The following is a 26,798-nucleotide window of genomic DNA, read 5'->3' as shown; positions in this document are numbered from 1 at the left end:
CCAACTACTTTCAGGCTCCTCGCTTTGCCTTTTGGTCTGTTACTGAGAAGGTGGAGAAAAGGATCACTAACAGCCATAGTTTACTGAACTGATTGTGGACCCAGTGCTGGAAGCTGGACACAGGGTCATTGGTGAGAGGTAGGGGCACAGGAGTATGACTGGTCAGGTACCCGTGTTCCTAATTTTTGGAGGGACTGTCTGCCTTGGTTGGGCTATGGAAACTCCATGTGCCTCAGTCTCTATGCCTAGGAAACTTTCAAGTGAGGGACTCTGGTGCAGCTGGAGCTGGACTCTGCTTATCTTCTGGACCTGTGTGTCCTACATACCACCTGATTCCCTTGCAGCACTCTATTCATACTGGATATCATCTGAAATTTTGTAAGAACAGACATTCAGCCTTGAGCATCTTCCTTGCCAGCAGCCATGAATCTGTTCGGGTATTTTCCTGCTTGCCAGAGATAGCTGACCTTTCCTTTAGGTGAAGTGCTCTGCTGTGGAGCCCATGTTCCTTTGCTCTCAGAGCTGGCAGTGTTCTGTGGGTTGCTGATATTGTTGGCCAGATATTTCTGTTTTAAATAGCATGGACAATTAGGTCATCGTTCCAATTATCTATGTGCAAATGTTTGTCTTTTTGTTTTAGCAAGTCTATTTTGGAATAACCTTACAAAAAAGGTCCCAAGAGGTTGGACTTCTGTTATTACTTAACATGATGAAAACATCTTTGCTTCAAAAAATGGTGGTGTGTCTGCCATTGTCTTTCAGCAACAGGTTTTTTCCTCTGTGGAGTCTTTAACTTGTTAATGGAAATTTTCCATCGTTCTCAGCAAGCAGTAGCCAGAGTCAATGAATTAATTGATGGACATCTTATGCTTCTGAGTTGCTCTTCGCAATATCATCTAATCATAGAATCACAGAATCATTAGGGTTGGAAAAGACCCCTAAGATCACCAAGTCTGTCAGCCCTTCACCACCATGTCCACTAACCTACATCCTTCAGTGCCACACCTCCACATTTCTTGAACATCCCAAAGGATGGTGACTCCACCACCTCCCTGGGCAGCCTGTTCCAATGCCTCGCCACTCCTTCTGAGAAGAAATTGTTCTTAATATCCAACCTGAACCTTCCATGGCACAACTTAAGGCCATCACCTCTTGTCCTATCACCATTACTTGGAAGAAGATGCTAATCCCCACCTTGCCACAGCCTCCTTTCAGGCAGTTGCAGAGAGCGATAAGGTCTCCCCTGAGCCTTCTTTTCTCTAAACTGAACCATCCTGGTTCCTTGAGCCCCTCCCCATCAGACTTGTGCTCCAGACCCTTTACAGCTTTGATGCCCTTCTCTGGACATGCTCCAGGCCTCATGCCAAGTAAGGGAGGAGTTTAACCTTCTGCTCTTGCCCATCTCTTTAGTTTCAAGGAGTTATCACAGAATCACAGAATTGTAGGGGTTGGAAGGGACCTCCAGAGATCATCGAGTCCAACCCCCCTGCCAAAGCAGGTTCCCTACAGCAGGTCGCACAGGTAGGCATCCAGGCAGGTCTTGAACATCTCCAGAGAAGGAGACTCCACCACCTCCCTGGGCAGCCTGTTCCAGTGCTCCGTCACCTCACTGTAAAGAAGTTCTTGCGCACATTTGTGCAGAACTTCCTATGCTGCAGTTTCCAGCCGTTTCCCCTTGTCCTGTCTCCACTCACCACTGAAAACAGTCTGGCCTCGCCATTCTGCCTCCCACACCTCAGATATTTATAGACCTGGATCAGGTCCCCTCTCAGTCTTCTTTTCTCAAGGCTGAACAGACCCAGTTCACTCAGCCTTTCCTCATAGGGGAGATGCTCCAGGCCCTTCACCATCTTTGTGGCCCTCCGCTGGACTCTTTCCAAGAGATCCCTGTCTTTTTTGTACTGGGGAGCCCAGAACTGGACGCAGTACTACAGATGAGGTCTTACCAGGGCAGAGTAGAGGGGGAGGATCACCTCCCTCGACCTGCTGGCACCCCAGGATGCCATTGGCCCTCTTGGCCACAAGGGCACACTGCTGGCTCATGGCCAACCTGTCGTCCACCAGGACACCCAGGTCCCTCTCCGCAGAGCTCAGTTATGGAGTTATGAAGTTATGGAGTTATGGAGTTATGAAGGGCTGGACTGTGAAATCTGTAAGGCCATGACTACATGCAGATGTCACCATATGCAGCACATGTGGAACATGTGAGGGTTTCACTCCACACAAATTCACACAGGCACTCTCCTGCCTCCCATGTAACCATGCTGCACAGATCTCAGCAACTTCCAGCCAGTGAAGTGCAGGACTTGCACATGCTTAAGCCCGCTAAGAGTAGCACATAATTGTATGTTCTGCTTTCAAGTGACCCAGTTCCCTCTCCTCCTTTTCAATGCCACATGAGGGCCTCTTGTCTGGGAGCTGTTGTCCATGCTGACAAAAGGGTTTTATTTCTTAGGGTCCCCAAGAATATGTCATGCTTTAAAAAAGTGCAAATTAATGCTAATTTCCTGAAAATGAATACAGCCCTCATGTATCTATTAGTACATTTATTTGTGCCTTTTAAAAGAGGACTATTGGATTATGGAAACCAAATTTAAATCTAAATTTGCAGTGCCATATGGCACAACCTTCGGGCACTAAGACTCCAGGAGTTTATGCATTAGATTGCCAGACTGATGTTGTGGATAAGTAGATTGTCATAAAAGTCATTAGTTTCAGTGCATACAGATTGCACTTGTCTGTTTTTACTGTTAAGCTTTTAAAGGCTGATCTTTTAATGCTTTGTTTGATGCAAAAACTAAGCATCACAGGAGGACACTCTATGAGTACAAATTGTTAGCATGTTTTAGCTGAATGAAATACAAACAAGGAAAAGATCTCACTCTTGCTACTATCTAGGATATGTCAGGAATGTTTACTTACATTTGTAAGGAAATTTCCACAGTTTATTTGTAACCCACCGTGGATCTAGCCAGTAGCTAGGATTCCTGTTTGTGGCAATGTTCAGAGCTCTCAAATAGCTTTGTTGTCTTGGTAGTTTTGTTTCTCTTGTTCCCAGCGGACCAAGAAAAGAATTAAAAAACAAAAATAATAATACATATATATATATAATCAGAAACCAATATTTCTGAGACTGATAGAAATTTTGTAATTGGTTAAAGATGACTTTTGGATTACTTAGGTTTGTCATTTAAGGATAGTTTAGTGACAGTGGTTTAGGTTGGTAAGTGCGATTTATTTGCATCTGCAGGCCATAGCCCTTAATGTTCACCTGTTATCATAGGCAGTTCAGCTGGATCTCACAACTGGGGTTCTGTCCTTTTTTTCTTTTTTTTTTTAGCAGCAGGGCTTTTTTGCTGCATTATGTGACTTGCAGTGAAAATTCTCTGATGAATAAGGGGAGATACAGAGGCCAAAGCCTTGATACAGTAGCTATCATCCCTGGACAGTGATTTTGGGAGCTGTGCCTGGAGTCTGTGCATGCCCCAGACCCTCAAAGAGTTTTGGCACATGTCTGGTGGCTCTCAGCTGCACAGGAACTTCGGAGAGTGGCTCATGGGTTGAGGAGCACTGAATCCCTCTAAGATTGGATTTTCCAATATAGTAACAAGATCATGGGGCAAGTGAAGCCCAATGCTGGCCAATGCTGAAAGCTTTCCATGACTCTTTTATCAGTGCTATACCTGTAAATTTAACTTTCCATTTATATTTGTAAAACTTACATATAGATTTTTAATAAACCTGTTTGGTGTTTTTTTGGTTTTTGTTTTTGTTTTTTTACTTGTTTGTTTTAAAATGGCAAAACAATAATGCTATTTGAATGTATTCTTTGTGTGAGAAGTTCAAGCAAAGAATACATTTCACAGTTGATTTATGAACCCTTCTGAAAATGTGGTTTATAATGAAATTCTAACAGCCCCATTACAAAATTAACACGAGAAGTTGCAGTGCAATAATGCTTTTCATGCTTGTGCACTCCTGCAGACTTTCTCTTGCTAAGCGCTTGCCAAAGGCTAAGAGAACTTCCAGAAGCTCTGGGCAGCGCACGACGGAGTGCAGCTGAAAGCTGGCTGTTTGCTGCATGCATGTGGAGTGTGCATTCACAGTGTCTGTATGGGTGAAGTTTAATCAACAGTAGCATTACCAAAATAGCACCAAACTAAGAATAGCTGTCTTCAGCTACAGGGCGAGTGCTGGTCTACTAAGGCGAAGTGTGGGAGGTGTAATTTTTGCTGCTGGCAGTACTTTATTTTAAGGTTTTGTTGGAATCAGAAAATATAGCTGAGATAGCTGCTAGAAAAAGCAGTGATTATTTGGACTGTCATTGTTCATACAAATAGCCTACATTTATCATTATATTTTAAAGGTTTATTATGATTAATTTTACAGCTGAACCAGGTCTCTGCAGACTGAAACCCTGATGCTCTGCCTGTATCTAATATTTGCAATATACAAGATTAGATTCTGCTGCTGCGTGTCTTTGGGACCATTGTGCCAAAGCTGGATAACTGGGTCAGAATCAGGATTTTTAATGTGGAAAAGTCTGGGCCTTGGCCATCTCAGATTTAACATGTGTAACAGCAGCGGTTTGCCACTAGGAATTTTGAGGGCATTATGCTGACCTCAATCTGCTCATCTAACTACGGAAACAAATTAAAGAGCAAGAGCACTCTACAGCTGTTAGCATGCAAAGGGCTGTTGGAGGTTGTACAGAAAAAAAACAAAGACAGACCTGCAGAGATGAGCATCATCTTTGGTCTTCCAGAGACTGATACACAGTTCCGGATACGTGAAACTAAATTTTAACATTGAGGCTTATATATGTAGAATATAATTACACCTTTACTCTCAAAACATAGCTAAAATAATGTTAGACTTAAGTGGTTTCTTTTCAAAGGAAAAGTTAAAATAGGAGATATAATTCCAGATGGGATAGTTAGAAAGGGCTGTTCGCTGCGTTTCCCATTGGCAAATTCTTAGCATTATTTTGGGAAATACAAAAACGACTGGGGACAGAGAAAACAACCTGGGAAACTTAAAAAGAAAAGAAAAGAAGGAGCGATCTTGTGGTGAGACAGTGAACCTCGTGAGGGTGTGGGCTTAGCCAGGCCTTGGGAGAGCCTGTGCAGACAATGAGCATTCCTGACCCAGGCTTGACACGTTCCAATAGCTCCAGCAATTTTACTGCCTATTTAAGCACTGTTTGTTAATTAAGATTAAAAGAGATTATGAAGTGGTTTTATCATGATGTGTACGAAACAGGGGCAGTGGCCTCCTCGTGCACTCAGCCTCAACCTCCTCACTAAGATTTAGGAGTGGAATTTGTCCTTGCAGTTAATAGATTTACAAAGGAATAAAGCACACAATTTGTCAGACTGCTGTTTTTCCCTTTTGACCAGTTAGGCTAAGTATCATGAAAGAGCTCTATTTGGGCACCAGCCAGTACGATTGGATGCATGGTACATTAACCAGATTTCTTGGGTTTACAATCTTGCTCTTTTGAGCACAATTACTTTTCTCTGATTGGGTTCTCTGTAGCTATTAGCAGGTCCAACAAGGACCGTGAGGCATTTGTGCACAGCTTTATGAGAGGGCTTCCCTGTTGGGGTCATATGTCAGGACTGGGGTCCCAAAGTTCCTGGGAAAGCAAATTTCTTGTTTTTCTGGTCATTACATCCATCGTACCACTCACGGCCCACACAATAGGGTCACAATCCAGCTCTACAGTTTGTACCTCACAAATTGTGAAGGATATGAGATTGGATCCCTAAAGGATTCCAAAAGTTAGAATAGATAAGTACAATTAGAGACGTTTTAATAGCTTCTCAGACACAGACAAAAAGATACATAACTCATGCTGTGTCATTACAGAAAACTAAGTTCTCCCAAATTCTGTAGATCGGACCTTACGAAACAGCTTATCCAGCTTTCTCTCTAAAGACTTGTACCTTCAGTGTCTCTTGACCACCTTTAATGCCAGATGTTTTCATTAACTCATTACTCATTGTACACCCATGGGATGAGCTCTCCTGGTCCAGGGCTGTTGGCTCAGGTGTTCCCCACTCTTTGTGTGCAGGCATTTGGGCAGATGCCAGCAAAGTCACATCACTGATTCACAGCAGCAGAGGGGTGATTCACAACTGCGGGCACTGGGAAGGGTTTGCTGGAACGTGTGTAGCATCGAGGACAATGCAGCTGCAGTATTTTCTTTGCAATCTGCTTTTTGCTGTAAAGAAATAAGTTCTCAGGTAAAAAATAATGATCTAAAGTTTGATATATATGTGGTATCATTTGATAAAATTTCTCGGTCAGAAGTTTCACTTTTTTACAGAAATGGCAGGCATTTGTAATTTGCTGCACAAGTAGTTTAAGTATTTTAGCATAATTTAGTGAGAATTAATGGCTGGTTATTTATTGCCTTGTGTGCTCTACAGGAGTGATTTATAAAGCCATGCTCTTCACTGCTTGTTACTTTGCATTCCCTGTGTTAGCTGTACCATCAATATCATTAAATGAATTCCCAGTGACATTGCTCTGGAACTATAGTTTTTGATACAAGGGTTACAGAACATAAATCAAGAATTATGTTTAATTCATAAGAGGCACCAATCTCTCATTTAGGTGTAGGTTGGGCCTAGAAGGTGTCAAAAATATACTTTACAATACCTCTTCTGATTGCATTCAGACTCTATATATGCCCTTATGTTCCATGTGAGAATAAAATATAGCAATACAGGGCCGTTTGTCAAGCGAATGACGTTTGTGTTTTTATTTATTTGGGTACAAATGATATCATTATTTTCACCACAAACTAAAAATCTATTTACATGAATATATTTAAATTGATTAGTAAAGGAATTCATAAAATTAAAAATAAATGTTTGCCTATTCTGCATTATAAGTGCTATAGTTGATTATTTAAATTACAATTTTAAAATCTAATGCTTCTAGTGTTATTTGCTGTTACATTCATTTGTCTCCTCACAGAAATATAAATAAACACTCTCCTCATTATAGTTTTTCCTTACTCGTCTCTTTAAATTCCTATTGAATTGCTGCATTGAAATCCAGAGCACTGAAAATCCTGTAAAAGCATTTATCTAGTATTTATTTACTTTTTATTAATATTATGTAAATATTTCTGACCCCTTTAGCTTTTGTTTTATGTATATATATACATATATATACAAACATAAACATTATGTATATGTACATACGCATTTTTGCAAAGCCTAAATTTGGCATCAGATCTTTGAAATGTGGTTTCACCTCAATATTACTCAAAGTGTATATGAACTCTTGATGATATCACTCACATATAAAGGCAATTTTGAAGCAAGAAGGTTTAACTCTTTGTGCTGCAGAGGCAGTTAATTACCAGTGTGGGGTATGGGAGACCTGCAGATGACTCCAGGGCTGTCACTCACTGTGGGTGAGTGGCTGTAAGATGAGGGACATTCTCTCTTGGACATTTCTTGGAGTCAGCAAAACAACCATCACGTGTTATGACCACAAAGAATCAAAAGCTAAAATGTTCACTGAACAGATAATGTTAGACTTGCCACTGAGATTAGAAGAACATTTCTGTTAGAATTAGGGAAAAAAATAAATTCAAATATGTTAAAATTCTGTATACAAAGCTGGAACTTTTTTTCCCCTCCATGTTCATATAAATTTATGCAGGAATAAAATTTTGAATAACATTATCTTTTTACCTCGGTTCTGCAAATCAGGCCATTCTATCTATGTTGTAAGAAAGACTTAAGACACTCTTCTTGGGAAAAAACAAACAAACAACCAAACGTCTATCGGTGCAAATTAAAAATTACTTCTAGTGTCTGTTTGCTTCCAAATCTTCCATAAAGACTTTACTGGAACATCTCTTTGGTTCATTCTTCCCTTCAGTGATGGCCTATTGGCTACCTGACACGTGCAGCCCTTGCTGCCACTGTTGGTCTGGGTGACACTAAATATGTGATGGGTGTGTTTTGGGATGATCTGTGGACCTTGAGGGATCCCTTTATCTCACAGGAGAGGATGACTCATGGATTTCTAGGCCTTCCAGCACTCAAGCTGCAGCTTGGGATGATTTGGTGGCAGATCCTTCCAGGAAGGATGCTAAGAACTTGAAGGGAAGGGAGGGAAAGTGGCTTTGGTGGTGCCTGGTGATCCCAAGGAATGAGTCTGAAAAATGATGAGCTTAAGCCATTTCCTCAGTTTCACAAAAAAAAAAAAAAAAAAAGAAAAAAAAAAGTCTTGTTAGTTCTGGTGTTCTCAGACAGGAGCAAAAGAGCTATCATGGAGTTACTTAATGTCGTTGGTGTGTCTATCATGGAGTTACTTAATGTCGTTGGTGTGTTCGAGACAACAGAATTCCATTAGGATCAGGAGTTAACAACTGCAGGAACTAACTTCAAGCTCAGAATTTCACCTTGTAGTAGCTCTGAGATAGCATGACTGGGGGTAATTTTTCTTCATTATTTTGTGTGACATTTGGTTAGGAAAGTTATGTTTTAAAATGGGTTACTGCACTGCATGGTGACATAGTACAGAGCCAATTCCCGGGCAGCTGTCCAGTTTTCAGACAGCCCGTAACATTAAGATTTGCCATCACTGGCACCAAGAGGTGCCTGTGCTAATTAAAAGCAAGTAAAAGGAAAACATGCAGGGAAATTGAACGTAACATAGGGATGTTTAGCTTTAGATACATGATAAGAGTGATAATGCTGTCTGTCAATCCACCCTTCTCCCTACACAAATTATTTCTGTACTCATAGATCCGTTTTCACTGAAAGCTGACAGCAGCTTAAGTGTCTACAGTGTATTCACTTGGGTGCTTGAATGGAGATGACCTTGCTAAAGGAAGCTCTGGGAGTGCTGTCAGTTGGGAGAGTTTCAGCTGGGAGATCAGAGATATGATGCTGGCGTGGCTGTAAGGGAGGACCATGGTGTTGCTTGGAAATGCAACCAACAGATCAAAAGTCTTTACAGTATTCTTACTTGTAAACTTTCTGAAAGACCAGGTAACAGCATGGAAATACTGAAGAGCAATCCTTCATAACACTCTTGCAGCTGCAAAACAGAGAGATGTTTCTCTATAGCTAGGTAACATAAAAAGTTTTGCAACAAATATAACAAAAAGGATTTGTAAACAAACAACTTCTGTTACCTAAAGGTATCTTTATTAGATAATATTAGAAATACTGAAATTTCTGTTTCTTTCTGTTTAGGAAGTCTCACAGTTTTTCGTAACATTTTGTTCAGAGTCAATAGTGCAGTAGAACAATGTTTAGGTTCATTATATATTGAGAAATAGAAATAAATATGTCATTTGAAATTCTGAACTTAGAAGATACATGTGGACATGTGTCCACTGATTATGATTCTTATATAAAAACATCTTCAACTTCAGTGCAAGGGTCTGACTTGAGATCAAAAAACTTTAAAAAAAAGGAGATGTGCAGTAATGTCTTGCAAGGAATCCAATCTCATGATGAGCAATTTGACTGAGGGCTCCCCAGAGATGGATGTACCTGGAAGCTAAAAGAGGTGGTTCACCAGCTATATTTTAAAACATTGTTTTTGTTGATGGCAATATATTGTTTTTCATAGTCTTCCTACTAGAATAACATAGCAGAGTTAATCTCTGCCAATGAATGAAATCTGTTTCCTCAGCATGTGCCAAACAAGTGGTTCTGCACAGTTAGGGCTGCTATTTTTACAGCATTGTTTTTAGATGCCGTTCTCAGAGATGTCTTATTTTCTTCTAAATGGATGATTGTATTTCCGTCATATATCTGCCTTTACTAGTTTACAGTTTGCTGTTGTTTCTGCCATCTGTTTGATGGGTATTGCTTGAAATCTTTTGGCTCCCAGCCACATCCATCTCATCTGTAGGGGCAAAGCACCTTACTGTACATTGTACCTTATGTTACATCATCTCTTTGTTGTTTTAGTTGTTCAGGATTTCAGCCATTCTCTGTGCAAACGCAAATTTCTCTTTAGAGATCACTAGGTGTTTGGTAACCACTCAAAAAGGGACAATTCCATTTAAAATGGGAAATACTTGTGTTATATGATGTTCCATCAAATCTGGTCTCTGTTTTAAATTCATCCACCACAGTGGTGCTCAGACATCTGATGTCTTGTCACTGTCACTTGTCACTTCCACTGAACAGGAAGATTTAACTTGGAGATGGGATGTTACTGTTTACCATTGACAGAGACTCCGATAGAGCCATCGCTCAACACATTTCTTCCAAAGGGACTCCTCAGAAGTGCCAGGATGCTAGAAAATCATTGTTGATTTATCCTGGCACTCTGGAATTTGTCCTGAGCAGCTTGTGGGATGTGTCTCTTCCCTAATGACACAGGGCTTGTACCTAATGCAGTGGTGGACCTACTGCAAAGTTCCTTAGTTGAGGATAAGAGATTCACAAGAACAAATCCACCTTTTATGTTGTTTATTTCATGAAGACATAAAAAAAAAAAAAAAACTTTAAAAATGTGGCTTTATGAAAAACCATTAACATATTAGTTTTGAGATGAGGTCTTATTTCATCATAAGTGTTAGCTCAAGATTGCTGTTTTATTAATCAACTTTAAACATCTTAGATTTACAAATTAGTCAAGAATTTCCCTAATATCGAGCAGCATTCTGTTATATACACCACCAGATGTGCAGGTCTCCAGTGAATGCCTTCATCTGGAATCCTTAGTATTTGGGATTCCAGGCACAGCAACTTCAGAACCCAAGCAATATTTCATGTAAAAGTGCAATAATTATTTGTCCGTATTTGAAAAGTTCAACTTCCTGGCTACACAGCTGAACTGAATTCCCAATGTATTCTTTCCGATTAGAAACTGCCATTAGCAAATAAAGACTCAAAGTCTGTTTGCATTTTACCCAATATCGCCTTTATTTTGTTGTTCATTTGGAACACAGAGAACCCAGAACTGCAAGTGTGCTGAAGAGTATCACAATATCATCAAGGTATTTTCTTGCTAGGAGTCATTCTAATGCTGTGCTTACTCTGCCAATAATTTCTGAAAACAAATCTGTGCTCAGAGGAAAAATGAGTCAATAGTAAAGCACTGACACCGTCTCCCTTGGAAGTACCTACATTATTACTTGCAAATTCTCTGTTACTTTGGCTTTTTTCAAGGCAGTGGTTATAGATCCCATCATTAATACTCCATTTTAAGAGAAGGGCTTTTAGAGCTTGATGTCCTTTTTTTAATAATAGGTTTAAGGAATTATTACCAACACAGTATCAAAAGGAGATATTATGGCCATGTAGCTTAGTGGGTAATTTATTTACGAGTGAGATAAATCATGGATTGCTTCCTAGTGAGAAGCATGCGTTCAGACTCATTACTGCCAGAACAGTATATTACATGGGATGTTGCTGTCCAAATGAGCTGTAAATTTGAAGTGTTTATGACTGTGCCAAGTGACTGACCAATTCAAGTTAAATTCACATCGCACTTTTTGTTTAAAATAAACTTGATAACTTTAGCAGTATTTTATTATGTAAAAGCATTCACAGATATCAGAGCTGTGAGTCTGGACATGCTGTTAGACATTTTGGAAAAAGCCACTGCAGGGCTGTGTGCATATGATTAGCGTGGCTGATTGCTCTGAGCAGGAGGTTGGCCTGGGGAAACCCCAAGGTCTTTTCCAGCTTGGATTTCTTATCATCCTATGATCTTCTCTGGGAGTGCTGATGAGTCTGTGTGGCCAGACACGGGCTCCTGGTGGAGGAACCAAAAATTCTGCCTATGGCTCAGAAGCGGCATTACGTAAGTGGGCATCTCTAAAACAAACATGTTTGTTGAAGAAACACCACGCTGTGAGCAGCAGAATCCATAAACCTGTTTTGTGCCCCTTTGGGCAGTGAGTCCCCACAGCACCCACACCATGGTGCTCCCAGGTGCTCTCACGGTATATCTCAGCCCACTCCTGCAGTGCCTTCCGGACATCCTCCTACCCCTCCCCGTGTACCCAGATCCTATGATCAGTGCCAGACCTCCTCACTGTAGTCTCTCCAGTTTATGCCATATTCCTGATGTCCTTCCACCTGCTTTTTTTGGCTAGAGTTCTGCAATACTTAACAAATTTGTCATTTTTTCCGTAGCTGACGGAATTAATTACTCTCCTAAGGCAGTATTTCACCTGCCTATTTCTGTTTGTAAGCTGGTATGGTCTTAAGGGATATGTGCTTTCTTCCACCACATAAATCTGGTTGCAAATGAAAAACCAAGGAGGAGAAATAACTGTCCTTTGTGTGATTAGTGACTCTGCTTTTTTATTCCAGGAGATCTGTTGTATTCCCCTCATGTAGGAAGCAATAGGGGCTGAAATTCCCTCTTTGAAAAGCAGAGAACAGTTCTTCTTCAATAATCATTGTAGCAGGTCCTACCATTACGTGGTTTGTACCAAACTGTGAAAGGCTTGTGTACTTCATTCTTTTCTCAGTCCTCTGAAAATATTTAGGACAGTGGGAAGTGTACAGAGACACATAAGATAAAGGGAACACGTCAGTGTCCAGTTAAGCCATAGGAATCAGTCGAGTACCACTGAGCATGCACTGCAGCCTATGGACATTCTTTTACTCAGTTTCCTAGCTTTCTAATCTGCCTTACGTATTGTGGATGCACCAGTTGCATCTCTGTAATTAGTGCTGAATTGAGTGCTTGTTAAGAAATGGGGTTAATTTGGCTATGTGAGGATTTCCCTGTGTGGGTTGTAAAGCAAATACAGGGCTGAGGTTCCAGAATTTCATATGGTCCAGCTAATCTGCAGCTGCTGGCAGTGTCTTCTGGGGGCTATAGGCAGCAAAAGACAGCAGGCTGCTCAAACCCAAATAGTGAAATCACAGAATCAGTGCAGAGCTATAAGGGTTAGAAGGGGCCTCTGGGGATCATTTAGTCCAACCCCCTGCTAAAGCAGGTTCCTTACAGGGGGTTACACAGGAGCCCAGGTGGGTTTTGAATATCTCCAGAGAAGGAGACTCCACAACCTCTCTGGGCACTTCTATGTATTTCATAGGATCACAGAATGTCTTAGGTTGTAAGGGACCATTAAGCTCATCTATTTCTAATCCACTGCTGTGGACAGAATTGTCATCAGATCACCTGGGTTTCATCAGATGCCCAGGGTTCCATCCAACCTAGACTTAACAAATGTTTACACTTTTAGAGATGTTGGGTACTTTGCAAATCCACAGTGAAGATTAATTCTTCTTAATTCTGTATGCCGTGATACAGGAAAACACTTGTTGGTGCTTGTCAGTTTTCTGTTGTTGTTCTTGAAGGATAATTTAGGTGATTGAAAGACATTTTGATTAAATATGCACTTTAGAAGATTATACAAGCAGAATTTAATGAAAACACTTTTTTATCTCAAAAAGATATAAGACGTCCATTAGGATAGAGCTAAATATAGACTTTAAGTGTTTATACGTGCTCAACACATTAGCAGCCCAAAATACATACAATCAATGTTTCACTAGATAATTAGGCACAATAGGCTGGAAAGCCTAAGACAAGGACAGAACCCTCTCACAAACATGGGAAAAGGTGAAAAAGAGAGACCTAGTTGTTGGCACTGTGTCAATGTACAGACAATAGATGCTTGTTCTATTATTTATATGAACTGACTGCTTGGCAGATGCCACTGCAAAAACCTCTATTTTTAAAGAGTAGAAAAAAATAGAATTTGCTTTCCTTTATAATCACACAATGCAGAATACTAATAAAAATGTTGGGTTTCCTGTAGCTGGGAAGAAACTATTGTCCTAATCTGCTTTCAGTCAATAAGAGGCTCTAATCATTCTAGTCACATCAAAGTAGATAGAAGTGAAAAAGCATCTTTTTATTCTTTGAGATACAGGGGAAAAGAGGTTGGAAATGCTTGCACACAGCTGAAAATGGTAATTCCTAATATTTTCCTCTTTGATAATGCAGATTTACTGTTTTGTTGTTAATCCATTCTGTACTCAGTCCTTGCAGCCAAACAAAAATATGGTGTGTTTATAGCATTAAAAAGGAAAATTCTTATAAATTATAATGTGTTGGGGCTGAGGCTGCCTGCACACCCTTCTGCTTCCAGTGCTGCAGCCATAACTGCATTCTCTGTAATATTCAAGAAATGCAACTCCAGAATTAAATGTTCACCTAATTTATTTGTCTACCTACAGACTTCTTTCTAATACAAAAGCTCGGTTAAAGAAAGCACTTAAATATGTATTTAAATCAACCCCTAATCAGAGCAACACTTCTTAAGTGCATGCAGCATAGACAGTTTTTCATTGTTAAACCATAAGAACTTAAATCTGCTAATCAGATTGTTCTTCAACTGATACTACCATTTGACTGCCATATTGCTCCTTTCATATTTTCTTCTAAATTTATGTATAGGAAAACATCATATTTTCATATGTTCTCTTTTTTTTTTTTTTTTTTTTACGCCAAAGAGAGCAACAAGAAACCCACCTCACCTTTATTAGAGAAATGGAAATTGTTTCCAAGCTGACTCAAAACTCATGTCTCAAGATGGAGGGTGGCTTTCTCAGCTCTTCCAACTACACTAGAAGAGACTGACCATGAAAAATAAATCAGTACTTTTGAGAAAAAATAAGATGGCAAAAAGTGAATGGTACATTATATCATTATTTCAGCTAATATATTTGATTGAAACAGGAGGGAATTTTGCATGTTTAGGTGGTAGCCACATTACAAAATATGTGCAGAAGATGCTTAGAGATAGATCTTGGATCCCTGTTCTCTATATGTCTTGTAGGTGTGCATTGGACCATGTACACAGTTGGAAATGTAATGCACACATCAGGCCAACATACAGAAGGGTGCATGGACCACTGCACATTTTGAAAGTGCCTCATCTGGAGTGTGGTTGAAGTTGTAGGTTGAAAAATGCACATTTGTCATGGTGTGCGCAGAGAGAAATGTCCTGCAGGACTGGCTGCGTGCAGGCTGGGGCTGGCAACAGGAGAAGAGTTCAGTGAGCCCCTTAGAGTGCACAGATGGTGTGTGTGAGGGGGAATCAGCACATGCTGCACATGTTGGTTTGTCCCAACAAGTGGAGGTTTCCACCAGCCTTATCCGCATCTTCATGTTTCATTAATAGCAGAGCAGTCTCAGCTCACGCTGATTGATATGGACACACACGCACTCTCTTCTGTACACAAATGCTGTCTTAACAACCAAGACATCCAAAAAATGGATGTGTTGACATTTGGACTAGATGACCTTAGTGTCATTTCCACCCTTTATGATTCTATGAAAAGGAGAACTTCTATTTCCTTATTGTTTATTGGATCTTTCTGAGAAGCCTTTTGACCTTCCTTCTGCATTTTCTTCTCTTGGACAGAAAACTTTCTGACTTTGTTGTTAATTTCAAAATCTCCACACATTTGCTCATTCCACCCTGTGTTGGATTCCCAGTTGCCACATGGGCCATCCCTGGAGGTAATTTCAGAGGCAGGAGATAAACAGAAAAGTCTTTGTTCCTCTTGTTCTGCATGTTTTGGACACCACAGTAGAAAAAAGATGTGAAACTATTAGGGAATGTCTAAAGGAGGGCTAAAAAGATGGTGAGGGGTCTAAACGGGAAAAAAGGAGAGGCTGAGGTCCCTGGGTGTGCTGGGCCCTGAGCAGAGGAGCTGAGGGGAAGGCTGCTGGAGACTGCAGCTCCTCACAGGGAGCGGAGGGGCAGCGCTGAGCTCTGCTCTGTGTGACAGCGACAGGGCCCGAGGGAACGGCATGGAGCTGCGTCAGGGGAGGGGCGGGAAAAGGGGCTCGGGAAAGGCTCTGCACCAGGGGGCGGTGGGCACGGCCCCGAGTTGCCAGAGTTCAAGGAGTGTTTGGACAATGCTCTGAAACATAGGGTTTGAATTCTGGGTGTTCCTGTGTGGAGCCGGGAGCTAGACTCAATGACTGGACTCAAACTTACGGCTTCCTTCCAACTCAGAATGTTCTGTGACTCCAGGATTCTATGACTGTGGTCCACAGACTTCAGGCCAGCGCAGCTACCCTGGCTGGGTTGGTTGTTCTTTCGCCTCTAGCATACACTGCCTTCTGCTGGCCATTTTAATCCCTCCCCCTCTGAAGCTTTTTCTCTTCTGATCCAGGCTTTTAGAGTAAGCATGCTAATTCCAGCCTCTCGCACTAATGTTGACATAAATAATTGCATCTTACTTGCCAGATCTCCCTGGCAGTTCCCACTGAATATGGCCAGCACAGCTGACTTTATTTTTTTGTTCCTCGGGGAAGAAACAGTTGGTAAAAGTGGGGGGAGAGGGGGGGGGGGAAGGGGGGAAGAAGGGGCAGAGTCAAAACTGTGGTTTTAGAATGCACACATCAAACTCGTGCTCTTTAATCAGTGTGGTTTTTTGTCAAATGGAAGCTGAAGTGCTCAATCCTTGGAGGCATTCAGTGGCTCTGGGCAGCTTGATCTGTTGGTTGAAAATCCTGCCTGTGGCATGGGATTGGAGCTAGGTTAGTTTTAAGGTCCTTTCCAGCCTAAACCATTCTGTGATTCTACGATTCTATAAGCTTGTTTTCCGCGATCCTGTTGAAAACCTGTCTGAACTGTCTATCATGAAATGGGGTAGTTTACTGCAGGAAATCTGCATTCCCAATGCCTCCTGAAGACCTCTCTGCTGGTACTTTCCCCTCTGAGGGAATGATGCTGCCAGTCCCTGTAAGAGCAGAGGGAAGATGAAAGTGGATGTGAACATCTTTAGACTTGCTTCTCCCAAACTGCCCGAGGGCTTGAACAATTTCTATAATTGCACAGGGGACAAAATTATGTCACTTAGGGTGCGTACATGGGAGCTGGCAGTGCTGCATATGAACAGAGATTTCAAACTTGTTAGTACGGTGGTCCTCCCCATTCTCCTTCACAGGTGACATAGACTATATATAATTCAAGTGTGAATTCGGAAGATCATGTTTCTTTTCTCCTTTTTGGTGACAGTCTGAAAGTCTTTGTTACTGCCTGTTTTCACCTTGAGGAAGTGAAGTTCATTACAGAATTCCTAGAGACAAAGCATGGAATTGGTGATGTCTTGAAGTGATAGCAAGCCTCTTAGCCAGATAGAGCCTTCCTCTGCTAAGAGTCCTTTTGTCCTCTCTCAGCAGTTTATCTTCTCTGGCTGCTGTTAAAAACACATTTTCCCTTCTCTCTTACATAGCCCCAAGCAGACAGATTCATCTAGGCTAATGGAGGCGTGAAGTTAATGTATAGAGGAATCTTATTACCTCTAAGTTGTTTTTCTTTCAAAGCACTCACTTACCATGTCAGGATGTTCCTTTTCCCATCCTTTTTCCTTTTATTATTCACCCCCTGGGAAAGACTGGTTCATAGCAAGGAGTTGCCTTGGGGCACAAGAAGCATGCATGCTGCCTTTCGGCTGTGCTTGGTTGGTCAGTTGGCCATATGCTAGAAGTAGTTACCATAGAGTGACAGCAGGACTACAGGTGGTTGGGAGTAAAACCAATTAATATTTAGCAAGTGCTTTCATCTACGTGGTATTTAACTACACTGAGGACTGTACAGAAACTTTTGAAAGCAGAAGTCAGTTATAGGCATCTATGTCAAGAAAACAAGCCCCTGTAATTAATTGTTGAAATAAATTTATTTCTCTGCTAAAGCTGTTGTAGATGTTGCCAATGTTATTTTTATTATAATTCCTATAAACCTTGTGTTGCTTTAGACCTGAGAGTCTGTCTGGGGATCAGTATGGTTTTGGGTATGTTACACATTTTTTAAAGATAAATGTACAAATTCATGATCACTTTCTGTTAAGCTACCCATCAGGGAGGAACTCTGGTCTACCTTGTGCTGGTGAGACCTCGGTTGGAGAGTGTCTGCATGTAAAGTCCTTTGTACAGGAGAGGTATGGACCCATTGCAGCACTTCCAGAGGAGGGCCACAAAAATGATCCAAGGGATGGAACATCTCTGTTACGAGGACAGTTTGAGAGAACTGGGGCAGTTCAGCCTGGATAAGAGAAGGCTTGGGGAAGACCTCAGCACAGCCTTTCGGTATCTAATGATGGGGGGAGAGGGGGCAGTAAGAAAGAAAGGGAGAGTCTCTTTAGAAGGTTTGGTTGTGATAGGAAAGGGGGAAATTGCTTCAAACTAACAGATTTAGACTGGATATAAGGAAACAGTTTTTACAATAAGGGTGGTGAGGCACTGGCACAGGTTGCCCAGAGAGGTGGTGGGTGCCCCATCCCTGGATACATCTAAGATCAGGCTGGACCGGGCTTTGAGCAACCTGTTCTAGCTGTAGATGTACTTGTTCATTGCAGGGGAGTTGGTCTAGATGACCTTTAACAGTCCCTGCAAATGATTTTATGATTTTATTATCACTAACAGTGGCAATTCAATGCAGGAAAGGTACATCTTGCACTCCATTCTGAAAGTATTTTAGTTGCTGCATAATTGCACCTCATTACTGGCATTTGCTCCATGTGTAATGCATAAATAGAGGGAAAAGGAAGAAGTTAGCACTGGAAAAAAGACAGAAGCATTGCCCTTTGTAATTCTCTGAAACTGCTCTGGCTCTGGTGCAGAACTCATGCATATTCCATTGCAAAAGTGGAGCTACCGGGAGTATGTGCTGCAGGAACTGGTGCCTGTCCTGAAAAGTATTGCTGACCTTGGGCACAGGTTGCTCCTGCTATGAAGCAACAATAATTGGCTCCTGTCAGCTATCAAACAGGGGATAATGGACACATCAAAATTTAGACCATACTGGCTGCTGACTCTGTGTTTGAAATCCTAAAATAGTTCCATAATGAGCGTGGTAGGGATCAAAACTTTATATTATGAACATGATCCCAGCTCTGTGCCCAAAATAATATCATTACCTGGTGAGGCTCCTCTCCAGATTCTCCTATGCCTCTGAAAAGTCCAAGCTGCAGAAAAAACAACATGCACAGAGAAGGGAGTAGCCTGAGTGCCCTAAAAGCATCAGTGGCCATAATATTACTTTTCTGGACATAGGAGTACAGGAAAATAGAATTTTCCTAATTAAGCAAGATACAAATTAGATCCCAATGGAGTTTTCATTTACTCCTGTTTGGTAGCTTGCAGATGAGTTTTACCTGGAGGATCCACTGTATCTGAAAAAAGTAATATTAGATGTATTTTATTGCTCTACGCTGTCAGTGTAGCTGGCACAATAGCTGAGGGAAAAACTACATATGTTGAGTTTCCTCTGCAGACCAAGATGTTATGCTCTTTCCTGACAGTTTCATAAGCAATCCAGGTGTGATCCATTAGAAGTGGCACAGAGTTGCCTGAAAAATCATTCTCATAAGGTTGCTTTCAGTATCTTACTGTTGGACTGAGACTGCTTCAAGGGACAATCTGTTAATTATTTCCATTACTGAGATGGAAAGGGTGAAGAACGTGTAAGAAGAGTGTGTATGAAAGAACTTTGGCTGCAAGAAATTGGAAATCAGAGTCAATTGATAAATACTGAAATGTTTTGAAATCAGCAAGATGAAATTAAGTTGTAACATCACAGTTAGGAATGAGAGATGAATTAAGCAATTGGAAATAAAGAATAACTAGTGCTGTTAGCGTAGCACTGTAAGAGAAGAGCATATCAAGTTGCATTGGATCTCTGGCCGATTGGAAGAAAACAAAATTATGCATCTTTCTTCAAGGTACATTAACTGGCCTGTTAGCTGTGAATTGTTAATTGGAAATATTTATTCTTTAGACAAAACTGATAGTACCTCTAGTACAGAAACTCTGTGCAGCTGCAGGTGTATCACTTCCTCAGAGAGGGAGATAGAAAGAGAAGGACAGGCAAAGACCAAGAAGGTGGGGTGTTGTTCAGAAAATGAACAGTCAGAAGTTGGGCAGTGCAGGTTCTCCTTATTTGGACAAGTTTTCCTTGTTTTCAGAAAGGATTTCTGGGAACCATTCAATCTCTACCTTTATACCCAGCATGTTACAGTATTGCTATAGCTCACTGGATCATGTGAATATTAACTTTCCAGGACTGTAACTCTGCAAACATTTCTTCTTTTCTGCTCTGAGGCAGAGATGCTTTCTCAGGCAAAGCGATAAGCCAAGTTCTGTGATGTGCCTGCTCTTACTCATGTCTCCCATTGAATGCCTGTGTGAATTTTTCTTTTGCTATATACAGAAAAAGTCCCATGAATTGTTCTACAAGTTCAAAAACAAAGAGTGAAGAAAGAAGAGCACAGGCAGAAAGTAGAATCGGACTTCTGATTTAATTACTCATGCATATGCATATATAGATGTGTATGCTACATTATTTATTGTTGTCTTTTTTTTATGTCCACAGGGCTACAGCTACTCATAGGGGCCAAGTTATATTCAAGGATGCCTTAGCACAACAACTGTGTGAGCAGGGAGGTAAGAGCAGCCATTATTTTAAAAATATCTGGTAAATGTGGTTTTCCATTGTACTTGCATGCCAGTGTTACTCATCACAAAAAGAATTTGAGAAAATTATAGTCAGGACCTTCCCTGTATTCTCAAAACCAACTCTCTCTGTGGTTGCACATCTCTGATTATTGATCTGGGAAATCCAGAATTCTGTCCTGTCTGAACATTGAAGAATATGAAGTACATCTTATTGCTTTATACCATTCAATTCAGCTTATAACAACTGTCTTTGGTTTACTCTCAGCACCACAAGCTGAGTATTAACGATAGCTGCATTAGCAACAAGAAAAGAATGCAGCCTGCCTACAGCAAAAGCTTCATTTACCACCCTGCTCACGAGCAGCTTTGCGAAGAACCTTCCTTCCCTTTTTGTGAAAGGAGGCCATCATATTTTTGCCCTTCACCAACAACTTTTGATCATTTTTAAAGCAAAACAAAATGTTTGACTTACACTGAAAATCTATTTGAAAATCTAATTGCGCAGCTTATCATATATAGGCTTTTGATGAATAACCTCAAAATAAGTGTCCTGTTGAGAGTTGTTGCCTACCAGCGATGCATGGCTTTGAATGTGCTTCATTAAAGCAGTGGGAAGTACGGAAGGTATCCATCACTTCTGGTGACTACTTCCATAATCTCCATGGATAGGAGAGAAAGGAATATCTGTGCTGTGTGATTTCTATGATACAGTTTGCTCTGCAGAATTTCAGGGATATTTCCACATGAAGAGAGACATGGGCCAAATCAGTCTAAAATAAACATTTCAATATTACAGATTTGTTGTCATTTAAACAAACAAGTAAAATTAAAATACATACTTTTGGGCCTACTTAGTATTTCTTTTTCATATGAGCTTAGGAATATCTGTGCCATAGTTTTGCAGCAGGAAATTGTTGGACATTATTGAGAAGGATTTATTGAGGTGTGAATGAAGTATGAATTGTACCTCTATGACAGTGAGGGCAAAACTGAGTTTTCAGTTCCAGCGTGTGAGTTTTCAGTATTTTAATATTTCAATGGGAAACAGGGGAATTCAGAGAGGTGACTGAAGATACCAGCTAACAAGCTCAGAAGTTAGAATTAAATATATTTTGAATAAATTAGAGCAGTGTGACACAGGTGTTGGCAATCAGAAGGGAGTGTGATAATGATCTGGATGGAAGGTGATTGGACACAGCAGGTATCAGTGTTTTACTGTGTGGAAGGAAAAATCTATGGTGAAATTACAAAAAAGTCTTTGGTATTCAGAACAGGAGATAAATTGTACACGTGTCACGTTTTGTGGCTTGTATAAGGAGATTTGGGAATAGGAGTACTGTCAGGAATGCCATTTGGGATGTGTTAAGGAGAATGGTGAGGATATGTCACATGGGCTACTTGCTGGATAGACATGAGAGTGAAAAAATTGATACAGTTATTAGCATAAAATTGTAAAAAGTCTCATACGGAGGTGAATTTCTCTATTGTTGCTGCATAACAAACCCAGTGCCAAAGGCAGAGCCTGCAGTGGTCAGAACAGGAAAGGAAAGGACACGTAAGTATGAGACATATTGAGGGAAGAGTGAGAGGGAGCCAGAGCACTGGCAGTTATCAGCACAATGAAAGCTATAGGCAAGCAAGACAAGAGGAAACATATAACCACCAGTATCAGAGCTGGCAGTGTGGTCAAGGAGAATATGGGCAAAACAACAGGATTCCCCCTGACAGAAGAAAATACCTTGATAAGCAGAGAATAGCGAGTAGAAATCAATCAGTACAGGTTTTGACAGTCCTTGTTTCTGAGATGCTATACAAGAAGTCTTTGCTAGCAGAGCTGGCAATGTACACTGTAATTCTTTCCCTCTGCTGTTTTACACTTCCCCAGTTTCAGAGCATAACTCAACCTTAAATCAACAATTTGACAATACTTGTGTGGATTAGAACAATAACTCCTGATGATACTACATGCAGTCTCAGAGCACTCAGGGACTCCACAGCATAAAGAGAAAATGGGATTTATTTATTGGCTGTATGCAGGGAACGGAAGACAATGAGCTGTGCCAAACCTGGGCTTCACTGTGACTATGCCTCTGCCTTCTCCACTACACAAACACAGAGAATCATGTCCAGCACCATATCCCTCAAGAGGCCTCCAGCTTCCCCATCTTGTTGTCATCTCTCAAATCCTCAACAACTTCTGTGTTTTTTTTTTCCGTAACGTTCCCACCAATTTTCTTTACTTTGTTCAAAGAGTACTAAATAACTGTGGGTTTGTATTCTCCAGAATGTTTGAAAATATGGTGGTAACTCCACCACCATCAGGTTTGTCTTAATCAAGGGTCATCCCGAGGTGCAGTTTTATAAGCAGCCCACAGTCTATGGCAGCCATGAATAAGTTAATTCCTTTGAAATTCCAGCATGCCAGCTTCTCAGAGCTTTGGACAGATTTCTGTCCAGCTGTCAGTTATCCGGACTCATCTGGTCAAAAGCTCTGTTGCCTGTTGTCCTTCCAGTCCTGTCCAGCACCAGGCTTCCCTCTGCCCTTTTTTATTTCCTAAGCAGACAGTGTGCATTGCATTGGTCTTCCTTACCAGTGAGAACTATTACAACTCTTACACTATTAACATTGATTTTCCATTTTAAAGAAAAGATGCTTTCTTTGAAGCAAACCTCACTTTAACTCCATGCAGACAATCACAATCTCAGCAACACTGATAATATAAAGGATTATTTCAGAAAGAATTAGTGTGTTTATTTAGAAGTGAAGATAAAAATGCAAAACAGCAAGAAAGATTGACGGAAGTGGGGGTTTTAAGGTCTGTTTCTGGCTCTAAGCATTACTTAACTGAAAGGCTGAAGTGAAAAATGTGCCACATAAAACCAAAGGGAAACTTTGGAAGATTTATTACACAACATTTTTATAATAATTATTCACCAGAGGTGATAGCAGCCTTCATAATAACTAGTATAAAGGATATACATGAAGACATGAAACAAGCACAGAATCTCAGAAATCATGATTGCTGTGGCTGTCTCCCCTTAGATGTGCATTAGTAAATCCTAATAGAGTTAATGGGATTTGTGCAGTGAAAAGGAAGTGTATTTCTTATTTGGAAGTGAATTAAAGGATGATAAAGGGTAGTGTTAAGGAATGGCAATGCCAAACCAACAGCCCTATGTATAATGTAAATGGAGTAAGGAAAGATGCCACAGGGAAAGACACAATCACTTGAAAAGCTGTGTGTTCAGCGTACAATAAATATTTGAAGAAGCTAGAGAGATCTTTGAGAACTGATGTGTGCTTTAAAGTTTATATAAATCTTGAAGAAGATATTAAAGGGAAAAGGAAACATAAAAACAGACAAGAAAACAAAAAAATTTACAAGCCAAAACAGAAAATGTAGATGTGTTATAAATTCTGGCAAGGAAAAGTAAGAGTGTTAATGACTGATGATAGTTATCATCATTTTGATACCGTTAATAGTATCTTTAACAATATATTTAACTTGTTATCTAATAGCAAAATGAGCAAAAAACAAGGTAACCTTACAGATTGGTAAGGTAAACTAGTACAGATTTATTCATATTTATTCTTGTCTTGGGTGGAATAAAAATCTTACACTAAAAAAACACTAGTGTAATTAAAATGGAGCTGGCTAAAGATGAGACCTGGCTGCACTGCGCTGTGGAACTTGGGAGACCATCAGCTCTGTATGAGAACAGCAATGGTGTTGGAGAAAGAGCTCATGGAGCAGGGATGGAGGCAGTTGGCACCCCGACTGGTGTGAAAGGGCTAAGGGACTGTTGTCCCAGGTCCCTATGTACCTTTGGGCTAGTAGTACAGTTCTTTGGCATAAAGACCATGCTGGGAGATTTGTGAGCATGTTACAGAATCATATCATAGAATGTCAGCTTGTCATTTAGTTCTGCCTGAGTGGAGGAGAATCAGAACCATAAAACTTATAAGATGGAAATGAAGAAGGGTATTGTTACCCCCTTCTAGTGCAGAAACACTTCTTTCAGCAAAATTCCCAGAATTGTATACAGTCTCGTATTCAACACCACTAATGGTAGGAGTGATATTCCTTTTGTAAGAAACCACTGCCTGCTCTGAGAGATGAATCCATGTGAAAGTAAATGATGAGAACTGGCCCAGGTTCCCTTTGATTTGATAGCTTCTGCCTGAATGTTTGCAGATCTTTTAGGCATGTTTTGTACCTTGTAAATATGGATTGAAGAACACTTTGAAAAACAAATATGGAACAGATTGCAGGGTCTCCGGCCTGACCAGAGTAGTACTTTACAGAAGAATGAAGTTCAAGGCTGACATATTGCTCCTTGGCTTATGTGTCAGCAAGAATGATGCAGCCCTCGGGCAACACGCAGACTCTCTCTAGAGGAATGCTCAGCCTCACTTCCAACAGCAACTTTGCTTACCAGTGGAGAGAAAGTATTGGCAAGATTCTAAACAAAAATATTTGGGTTTGGTTTTTTTTTTTTCATCTTCATCTGGCTGCTAATGAGGAGATTCGATTTTTCCATAATCTGCAAAATATAATACACCTTTCTGCACCTTTCATTTATGATGAATTGCTGAGTGACGTCTAATGGCTGCTGCTTGTTGAACTTGGTGTTTGATGCTTTTCTGGGACATTTGTGTTTCTGAAATTAGCTTTATATTGAAAATAATAAAGTCCAAAATTAAAAAAAAAAAAAAAAAAAGTATTTAATTCGAAGGAGTTTTAGGAATGTTTTTGGAATATCTTCTTAAGCTATATTTCCTACCTATCCCTGTTCACTTGGTTGACCACACAGGTCTATGGAATATGTGCGTCAATGGTACAAACTGATGTAACTGGAACATGTGTTTAATTTCTAATATGTTAGCTCTTCTTTTCAGGTTGAATATTCATTTTGCTTAATCATTAGCCATTATCATATTTCATTATTTTCGTTCTGATTTTTCCATTAGCATCAGGCTCAGCAACGAATCTTGTTTCCCTCCATATATACCAGCCCCTCTAGAGTGAGCTGACATTTCCTTGCAACTTCTTTCTTATTTTCCTCCCCTCTAGTTCATCCATACTAGGACATACTTTTGTATTATTTTAATTGTTGTTAACCTTTCATTAGCCTTACTTCATCCACAGAAAATGTTAACCTTTTACTCCAAAAGATGCCTTCATTCTCCCTCATTTTATGGACACAGAGCCCCACAATGACCCTATTGACTTTTGAATTCTCCAATACTTTGAGTTTCTCACGCTTCCAGTTTGACTGTGGCCTTTCTCTCTCTGAATCACTTTGTATTGTATACTGTATTGTATACTTTTTTTTCTATGCTTTCCTTACCAAAAAGATTGCCTCGCCTTACAAGGCAAGCATCCTACATTTCCTTACATTTTCTCGTATTGTATTTGTTCATGCCTCTTAGACTGTGAGCTCTATCGAGCTCAGTTTCCTTTCTTTACCCAGTACAATTCACCTCTTGTAAAGCTCTGTACATACCTTGGGTACTGGTTTAAAATCTAATAATAAATTCTTTTACTTTAAAATTTCTTAAAGGGAACAAATTCTCATTCAAGCTAATATACATTGTTAAGCTACACAAGTACTGTTTCTAAATTTCAGACCACTCAATCATGTGTCACTATCTAAGTGAATCATGGTTTAAAATGTATACTACAATAGCATTTTTTCCTCTCTCAGTCTGAAGTACTGTAGTTTTTTCTTTTAATTTTGATCTTTGCAGTCCTTGGTTACTCTGCACTGTGTAATAGTTTTTTAGCTTTCTCATTTTATGCAAGGAAATTCTGTTTTACTTCAGTCATATTGTATGGCCCACTGTACAATCTGCACTGTTTTAAAATAAGTAGTTCTGTGAGTGGATGAAGAAAGACAGAAGAAATTACTTCTAATTTTCTGTGATGTTTTAAATTTATAATATTTTGAGGACCTTAACTACAACACTTGAGGACTAACACAGTGGTGTTTTGCAATGAAATGTAAAATGTAATACAGGAATTATTCTTAGGGAGATTAAAGTCTAGGATCATCACTCATTAAGTGGCAACTTCACAGTCTTTTGTTGTATTCAGCTCTAGAAATTGAATTACAAATTAGATGAAGGAATACCTGAGGCAAAAATGCTTGGGCTTCTGAGATCCTATGGAGACTTGGGGAACAAAATCAACCTCCTCCTCATAAAATCTTTATTTGTAAGAACAGCCTTTTGTCCAACACCAAGTGTTTGCTTAACTGCACATGCAGTTTTTTTAAATGAGTGGTTAGTAGTAATATTACGTATGTTCACAATTCCCTTCGTTTCAGTCTATTGGTAAGCAATTTTGTTTTGCTGTATA

The 26,798-nt window shown here is 40.2% G+C and overlaps 1 protein-coding gene across 2 annotated transcripts in view; it reads left to right on the top strand.

Annotated features, from left to right (window-relative positions):
• The window catches only part of RELN (reelin), a 268,188-nt gene that overhangs the window by 88,328 nt on the left and 153,062 nt on the right, over window positions 1-26,798 (top strand). For both annotated transcript variants that reach the window (XM_048942412.1, XM_048942422.1), the window contains exon 4: window positions 20,354-20,424. In XM_048942412.1, coding sequence (XP_048798369.1) covers window positions 20,354-20,424 — 71 coding nt within the window. The remainder of the gene's footprint in view (window positions 1-20,353; window positions 20,425-26,798) is intronic.

This window comes from Lagopus muta, chromosome 1 (assembly GCF_023343835.1).
Source record: "Lagopus muta isolate bLagMut1 chromosome 1, bLagMut1 primary, whole genome shotgun sequence".
In the NCBI taxonomy this organism is placed as follows: Eukaryota; Metazoa; Chordata; class Aves; order Galliformes; family Phasianidae; genus Lagopus; species Lagopus muta.
This window is presented reverse-complemented; position numbering and strand designations above follow the sequence as displayed.